The 9250-nt window shown below is 43.9% G+C and overlaps 1 protein-coding gene across 1 annotated transcript in view; it reads right to left on the reverse strand.

The window, feature by feature from the left end:
• Nucleotides 1-9250, reverse strand: part of TMC2 (transmembrane channel like 2) — an 86428-nt gene that overhangs the window by 52295 nt on the left and 24883 nt on the right. The window contains exon 4 of the mRNA XM_012804074.1: nucleotides 1783-1873. Coding sequence (XP_012659528.1) covers nucleotides 1783-1873 — 91 coding nt within the window. The remainder of the gene's footprint in view (nucleotides 1-1782; nucleotides 1874-9250) is intronic.

Here is a 9250-nt window from a genome sequence, read left to right on the forward strand (position 1 = left end):
GCCGAGCCAGAAAATCCATTTTCAAGCCAACAACTCCCATAACTAGAGCCATTCTCATTAAAAGTAGGGAGACCTATGATCACCTGTATCGATTCATACTGTTCTAGGGCAGCAATGATATATCACATGTAGGAAAACCCAACCAAAATATTGTGGTGTACATAAACAGATTAAAATGATTAGAATCAATAGGAGAGTATAATAAGGAAACTAGATATAAAATTAACATACAAATCTGTAGGTACCTAGTAATTAAATAAATGAAAAACGATTCTATTTGCAAAAGTAACTAGAATAGGCTTGGCGCCTGTAGCTCAGCGGCTAGGGCGCCAGCCACATACATCAGAGCTGGTGGGTTCGAACCCAGCCTGGGCCTGCCAAACAACAATGACAACTACAACCAAGAAATAGCCAGGCATTGTGGTGGGCTACTTGGGAGGCTGAGGCAAGAGAATCACTGAAGCCAGTGGTTCTCAACCTGTGGGTCATGACCTATAGGAAGTGTATTAAAGGGCCACGGCATCAGGAAGATTGAGAACCACTGGCTTAAGTCCAAGAGTTGGAGGTTGCTGTGAGCTGTGACCCCAGGTCAACAGCTTGGAACTCTGTCTCAAAAAAAAAAAAAAAAAAGTGACTAGAACAGAACTACGTAGAAACAAACTTAAAACATAGAAGATATGTATATGAAGAAAATGACAAACTTGCTGGAGGATGTATGATAAGGAATGTATGCTATTTTTAGATGTGAAGACTAAGTATTGTATAGATAAGAATTTTTCCCAGATTAAATCACAGGTTTAAAAAATTACAGTCAAGATCTCAGGGCCAGGTCAGGTGTCTCACGCCTGGAATCCTAGCACTCTGGGAAGCTGGGATTGGTGTATTGCCTGAGTTCACAAGTTCGAGACCAGCCTGAGCAAGAGCAAGACCCCATCTCTAAAAATAATAGCTGTGCCAGGGCGAGACCCCCATCCCTAAAAAAATAGCCGAGCATTGTGGCAGGTATCTATAGTCCCAGCTACTTGGGAGGCTGAGGCAAGACAATCATTTGAGCCCAAGAGTTTGAGGTTGCTGTGAGCTGTGATGAGAATGATGCCACAGCACTCTCTATCAAGGGTGACAAAGTAAGACGCTGTCTCAAAAAAAAAAAAAAAAATCTCAGCCAGGTGCTGTGGCTCACGCCTGTAATCCTAGCACTCTGGCAGGCCGAGGGGATTGGATTGCTCTGAGCTCACCAGTTAGAGATCAGCCTGAGCAAGAGCAAGACCCCATCTCTAAAAATAATAGCTGGGCATTGTGGTTGCGCCTATAGTCCCAGCTACTTGGGAAGCTGAGACAAGAGAGTTCCTTTAGCCCAAGAGTTTGAGGTTGCTTGAGTTATGACACCCTGGCCCTCTACCAAGGGTGAGAAAGTGAGACTCTATCTCAAAAACAAACAAACAAACAAAAAACAAACCTCAATAAGCTATATTGAAACTTGGCAAAATGACTTAAAAAATGCATATGGAGGCCGGGCGTAGTGGCTCATTCTGTGAGTTTATTCACTGGAGAGGAAACAAATTTCAATTATATTGAAGTGCTCTCAGGTAAGTATAGAGAAATTGGCGGGATATAGTTGGTCTCCACTCCTGCCTGACTGAGAATGGTCAGGTGATTCTCACGCGTGGGATTCTGGGAGCATCTGGACACACATGGTGAGGCTGGATGGGTGCCTGTGGCGGTCCCCTGGGTTCTGAAGCAGAGCAGGCCCTCCCCACAGGTTTGCAGCCCCTGCACACTCACCTTAGCCATCAGCATCCTGTAGGCGTAGAGCTGCTTGCCTTTCCCCTTTCCCAAGGCTCCTTCGTACTTCTCCACAAATGCTTGGGCCTCCCTGGTTGGGGGCAAAGAAAAAGAACAGAAATTCAGTTAGTGCCTAACCGAAGGAAATCTGAAAGATAAAGGCTCAAACACAAGTGGCTGAAAGCCTTATGCCATTTTGCACCCCTGGTTAGAGTATAAAGTGCAGGAGGGTAGGGCATGTGGTCTGTTTCATCCACTGAAGTTTCTCAGATGCCAAGAACAGTGCTTGGCACACAGCAGGCATTTGTGGTAGGCACCTTTTGGCCCCTGTGATCTTTGTCTACTGTTCACATGTGACTATATTATGCTACACGGCAAAAGGGACTTTGCGGATATAATTGAGATTACTGACTCTAAAATGGGGAGATTATTCTGGATTATCTGGCTGGCCCCGAATTATTAATAATCACGTGAGCCCTTAAAAACAGAAGAGGAAGACAGAAGAGTCAGAGAGACATGTCAGAGAAATTAGAAGCAGGAACAGTCTTGACCCTCTGTGACGGGGCCCCCTCTCGAGGGGGCCACATGAAAAATGTGAGAAGAAAATGAATTCTGCCGGTAACCAGTGAGCCTGGGCAAGGACCTCAAGTCCCAGATGAGAACTGCAACTCTGTGGGTACCTTGACTTTAGCCCCATGAGACCCCAGCAGAGAATCCAGTCACACCAAGGCAGGAGTATTTAGACTACAGAAATCAGCAAATACTGCAATCTGGGCCCCTCCTAGCCCGCCCCTCAGAGAGCTGGATAAACCCAGCCAGGCAGGGGAGCAATGAAGTCCCCCTCAGGGTGGTGGGAGAAAGCATGGGGGAGCTGTGTCTGGTGATGGCTGTGCCACCTCCCACACTACACCCGCTCCACTGTCCTTGCTGCCTCCAAAGCACAGTACAGGGAGTTGACATGTATTAGAGTTGCCTTCCAAGCTGGGGTAAATCCTCAGGCTGGCTTTATTGAGATGTCTCAATGTCCTCAAGATAATGAGCCCAACTGTCTAGCTCCTGACCCCAGGGTCAAAAGCTGGGCTGGATGTCCTCTTCACAGGGATGGTCTCCCCGTTCGCCTCTACAGGAGATGTCCTGGTACGAGGTACCTGTGCCCCTCAACTCCTCTGAAACATCAAAGAATGGCTTCCCACTATTCCTATTTTTGTCTTCTTCTTATGTAACAAGTGGGCAGAGATGCAAAAACACTCGGAGTTTTCTGAGTTTAAACAGGCTAGATTTAGGGGGTTTAGATGACAGATCTCACAAGTAGGGGCAGTATGTCTGAGCTATTGAGCCCAGCAGCAAATATTTCTCTTCTCTTGGTCCAGACTCTGTGGCCAGACTCCCAGGAAGCCTTTAAGAGAACAGAGGGCCCTGGCCAAGGCTGGGTGCAAACTCTGAGGCCCAGTCACTAGGAAGAGCCCACCTGCTTTAAGAATTTCAATGGGCATGGCAAACTTTTTTGGAACCAATAAAAGTACATAAATACTGACAACTAACATTTTTCCAGCAAGCTTCTTTTCATAAGCTATCCATGATGCAGAACATCACGACAGGATTTGGTTTATGGTAACAATAGCTCTTGCCCCCCTGAGTGTCCCACCTGTTGCAAAGTCTATGTCCACAAGGCACTGTCGCCCCTCTGTGTTAGCAGCGTTCTTGCAAAATGGGAACCTTCTGCAAGCTCACTGCTCCTTTTCCTCAAGGCAAATGGTGTGCAGTAAATGAAGCGAAAAGGAAAAGGAAGAGGAAGCTTCCAGGGCTTGGGCGTCAAGGTCATTTGGGGCAGGTGATTGTTAACTCCTTAGTCTCACAGCCCATGCAAAGGAAGTTACTGAAGAAAGATCTCTCGGGGGCTGCCATGCCACTTCAGAGATCACTTCAGAATCCCCTCACATTCGCCTCAGGAAGACAAAGGGACCCAAGTCACAGTCTGGGAAACACATCAGGGTGGCTAGTGATGACTGCTGGAAATAAGAAGGCATATTTGGGGCATTAGATGTAGGTGGGATACTATGCTTCTCAGAATGGCAGTTTTCATCTATTGATAAAAATGGGGATATAAGCAAATAAATAAATGGGGATACTGTCATGAGAATTAAGTGTGTGTATGAATGCATGCAATGTATGCACAGTAATTTTCTTCATCAGGCATGGCTTCTAGAGCAGGCAGCTAATAAGATGCTTTTTGAGCCCAGGGGGCTAAGGTGAGGAACCCTCTGCTTCCTCAGGGGTCTGACCTAGGGCTTGGGAATGTGGCTTTCCATAACGGTGCACTCTGAAGTGGACCCCAGGCATCTCTTAGAGATGGCATCTCCAAAAACTCCACCTGGTGAAGATGATCAGATTCAAAGTCACACTTCATTCTGAGATGCAGATGTAAAAACAGACACAGGGCAGCCTGCATTTGACGGCATCCTTACAGACTGTCGGGGGAGTGTTACAGCCTGCTTGAAATCTGGAAGACCCCTGGATGAAGGCAGGGAACACAGGTGGCCAAAGAGCGGTGATTGGAGGTTGGAGGTGGCCAGAGCTGAAGTTGGTCTGGGACAAGCTGTTTTGGTAACTCCTTTTGTCCCGAAGCAATTGCCATTTTTAGTCGTGGAGACAAGGACCAAACAGATGCTGAGTTTCCTGTAAGTGTAAATTCAGATCAGCCAGGTGTAGACATATTCTTGAATCAATTTGAGGGCAGCTGAGGCTAGCCTAGTATTCTTGGTTTCTCATATGTGGTGGTTTAAAAATGTGTCAGCAAATTATCTGGCATTCATCCTTTCGGATTGTAGAGGCCTATTCTCCACCCCTTGAGTGTGGGCCAGATTTAGTGACTTGCTTCCAATGAACAGAGAGTGGGAGAAGTGAGTGATGGTTTATGACTTCTGAGACTAGGACATTAAGAGTATTGTGACCTCCTCCTTGAATTCCTCCTCTTCTGGGAGAAGCCAGTGTCATGTCATGAGGACCCTCAAGTGGCCTATGGGGAGAGGCTGAGATCCCCTTCTAATAACCAGTACCAACTTGTCGTTCAAGTTGAGTGAGCTACCTTGGATGTAGATTCACCAGCCTTCGCCAAACCTTCAGATAATTGCAACCCTGACCAACATCTTAATTTCACCTTCTGAGAGACTCCAAGAAAACTGCCCAGTTAATAGGCCTTTGAATGTCTGACCCACAAAAGATAATAAATGTTTACTATTGCTTTGAACTACAAAGTTTTAGGGTAATTTATTACATTGCACTGGGTAACTAATACGCTACAGAACCCAAACCACTACGCTCTTTAGTGAATATACATTTAGAATTGTAATGTCTTCTTGGTGGATTGACCCTTTTATCATTATCCAGTGTTCTTCTCTGTCCCTGGTAATGGTATTTACTCCAAAGTTGACTTTATCTGATATCTGACAGCTTCTCCCATTTTCTCCTGGTTAATGTTTGCATAGCATGTTTTCCCTAAATTTTTACTTTCAACCTTCAGATATCATCATATTTAAAGTGAGTTTCTTATAAACAACACATAATTGGGTCATTTTAAAAATCTGCTTTGCCAGCTCGGTGCCTATAGCTCAACTGGCTAAGGCGCTAGCCACGTACACCTAAGGTGGCGGGTTCGAATCCCTGGCCCGGACCCACCAAACAACAATGACGGCTGCAACCAAAAAAAAAAAATAGCTGGGCATTGTGGCAGGCATCTGTGGTCCCAGCTACTTGGAAGGCGGAGGCAAGAGACTCGCTTGAGCCCAGGAGTTGGAGGTTGCCGTGAGCTGTAATGCCACGGCACTCTACCCAGGGGGACAGCTTGAGGCTCTGTCTCAAAAAAAAAAAAAAATCTGCTTTGCCAGTCTCTGTCTTTTAATTGGTATATTTAGACCACTTATGTTAATGTAATTATAGATATGTTAAGGCTTAAGTCTGCCAACTGCTATTTTTCTGTTTATTCTCTTTTCATTTCTGCTTTCATATTTCTGCTTTCCTGTGGGTAACTTGAACATTTTTTAGAATTTATTTTGATTTATCTGTAGTGTTTTTTAGTATATCTATTATATAGCTTTTCTGATAGTTGCTGTAGATATATTATATATGATGTACATATATATACATATGATATTATCCTATAGCGTATTTATCAAAGTCTACTGGTGCAGACTTTTACTAGATTTTACTAGAGTGAATTGCAGAAAACTTGCTTCTCTTTACATCCTTTTACTCTCCCCATTTTTTTTTTTTTTTTGAGACAGAGCCTCAAGCTGTCACCCTGGGTAGAGCACTGTGGCATCACAGCTCACAGCAACCTGCAACTCCTGGGCTTAAGCAATTCTCTTGCCTCAGCCTCCCAAATAGCTGGGACCGACAGGTGCCCAGCACAATGCCCAGCTATTTTTTGGTGGTAGTTGTCATTGTTGTTTGGCAGGCCCAGGCCGGGTTTGAACCCACCAGCTCTGGTGTATGTGGCTGGCGCCTTAGCCATTTGAGCTACAGGAGTCGAGCCTACCCTCCCCATTTATAATATAATTGTCTTGAACATTCCTTCTATGTTCATTGAGAACCACATTAGATAGTGTTAGAGTTTTTGCCTTAATTGCCAAATATAATTTTAAAAACTTAAGGGAAGAAGGAAAATCTATGGTATTTTTCAGCATTTTTCTTACTATGTCCTTTCTTCATTCTCATGTTCCAAGATTACCTCTCTTATTTTATTATTTATTTATTTATTTTTTGAGACAGAGTCTCAAGCTACTTCCCTGGGTAGAGTGTTGTGGCATCACAACTCACAGTAACATCAAACTCTTGGGTTTAAACGATTCTCTTGCTTCAGCCTCCCAAGTAGCTGGGACTACAGGTGCCCGCCACAATGCCCGGCTATTTTTTCGGTTGCAGTTGTCATTGTTGTTTTAGCTGGGTTCGAACCGGCCAGCCTCAGTTTATGTGGCCAGTGCCCTACCCACTGAGCTACGGGCACTGCCTGATTCTTCTCTCTTTTTTTTTTTTTGCAGTTTCTGGCCGGGGCTGGGTTTGAACACGACACCTCTGGCCAGCGCCCTACTCCTTTGAGCCACAGGTGCCACCCCTGATTCTATCTCTTATTATTTCCTTTCTGCTTAGAGGACTTCTTTTAGGGTAAATCTGATGGTGACAAATTCTCTTAGTTTTCCTTCATCTGAAACTGTCTTGATTTTTTCTTTATTCTTCTTAAATGATTTTTTCACTAGATATAGCATTCCAAGATAACAATTCTTTTCATGAAAAAATCGTCATGCCACTTTATTCTGTCTGCCATGGTTTTCTTTTCTTTTGTCTTTTTCTCTCTCTTTTTTTTTTTTTTTGGTACCTTGAGTCGTATCTGCCATGGTTTCTGATGAGAAATTTATTGTCATTCTAATTGGGGTTTTTTTTTTTGCCTATAGGTAGTACATTGTTTCTCTCTGACGGCTTATAAGTTTTTGGAAGTTTAACTCTCCTGTGTCTTAGAATGAATTTCTTTACTTTGGGTGTATCCTATTTAGGATTTGTTTTGCTTTTTGAATCTGTAAGTTTTGCCAAATCTGAGAAATTTTCAACTATTATTTCTTTGAATATTTTCAGCCCCACCCTCTTTCTCTTCTTTTTCTGGAATTCTAATGATACTAATATTAGATCTTTTTTTTTTTTTTTGAGACAGAGTCTCACTATGTCACCCTTGGTAGAGTGCTGTCACATCACAGCTCACAGCAACCTCAGACTCTTGGGCTTAAGCAGTTCTTTTGCCTCAGCCTCCCAAGTAGCTGGGATTACAGGCCCCTGCCACAATGCCCAGCTGTTTTTTTGGTTGCAGTTATCATTGTTGTTTAGCTGGTGGCCTGGGTTGGGTTCAAACCCACCACCAGTGGTGCATGTGGCTGGTGCTGTAACCACTGTGCTACTCCACTATTTTTTGGTTGGAGTTGTCACTGTTGTTTTAGCAGGTCTGAGCCAGGCTTGAACCCGCCAGCCTCAGTGTATGTGGCTGGTGCTCTATTCATTGAGCTATAGGCACTGAGCCTCATAATCAGGTCTTTTATGATATTCCCACATATCCTTGAGGCTCTGTTCATTTTTTCCCCAGACTTTTTTCTCTCTAGTGTTTAGCTGGGTAATTTCTCTTGTTCTGTCTGCAAGTTCACTGATTCATTCTTCACTCAGTTCTCTTTATTTTATTGTTTTTGAGTTTTAAAATTTTAAGATACTTTTTACCTCTAAAATTTCCAGTTGTTTCTCTTTATATCTTCTATTTCTCTTCTGAGACTTTCTATTTTTTTTTCATTTGTCTTCTGTATTCACAATTGCTCATTGAAACATGTTTATGGTAGTTGCTTGAAGACCTGTTCAGATAATTCTAACGTCTATGTCATCTTGGCATTAACATCTGTTGATTGTCTTTTATCATTTAGTTTGAGATCTTCGTAGTTCTTGGTATGACAAGTGATTTTTGTCTGAAACCTGGACATTTTGGATACTATATTATAAAGTTGTAGATCTCATCTGAATCTTGTGCTTTAGCAGGCCTCCTCTGGCATTGCTCTGGCAGGTGAAGGGGGAGGCTGCCCACTTACTTCCAGGTGGGAAGTCCAGGTTCTTTACTTGGCCTCCTTTGATGCCTGAGGCTAGAGAAGGCTCTGGTCACTGCTGAGTAGGGATTGGAGTTTAGGCTCCCCACTTGGTCTCCATTTGTGTCTGGTTACTGCCAGGTGGTGGTGAAAAGTGTAGTCCCCACTGACACCATGGGGAAAGGGAGGGTCCATTATTGCCTGATGCAGAGGGAAGCTCCTGCTCCCACTCAGCCTTCTCTGACACCACCCTGCTGGGAGAGTGGAGGCACCTTGCTTTAGCCAGGCAAGGGTGAATCTCTAGGCTTCCCTAGAGATCACTGCTGCCAGGAGTGGGGATGAGCAGTTATTGTCTAGAAGCTTTCTGTCTTGCCAGGCTGTTCCCTTCTGAGTCCTTTACCTAGAGAGAGCAGGCCTTTCTTCAGATATTTTTTGTCTGTGTCCATTGATGTTTCTGTGTTGTCAAATCCTCCAGTATCCAGTCTGGGATACTTAAGGAAAGAAAGAAAATGCAGGGAACCCAATGCTCTGTCACTCCTTTAGTCCTGAGGTCCTCAGCCAATCTGCCTTCTTTCTATCTTTCCAAATCGTCTAATGTTTGCTTTATAGACAATGGTTGAGGGTTTTAGTTGTGCTTAGTGGGAAGAATAGGGGAAAGTAAGTCTATTCCATCTTCCTAGAGGCAGAAGTCCTCTGACCTCTCTAAAGAAAGCAAGCAGTTTGGGTAATTTTCTAAGACATCAAGCTTCTGACAATGCTGGGAGACATACGATGTACCTGATTAATTCTATGATTAAAGCAAACGCCCCTCGTGACACAAGCTCAACTTCACATCCTACCCTGAATCTTTTTTTTTTTTTTTT

The sequence above is a fragment of the Otolemur garnettii genome, unplaced genomic scaffold, assembly GCF_000181295.1.
Source record: "Otolemur garnettii isolate 467f Iridium unplaced genomic scaffold, OtoGar3 scaffold00025, whole genome shotgun sequence".
NCBI lineage: Eukaryota > Metazoa > Chordata > Mammalia > Primates > Galagidae > Otolemur > Otolemur garnettii.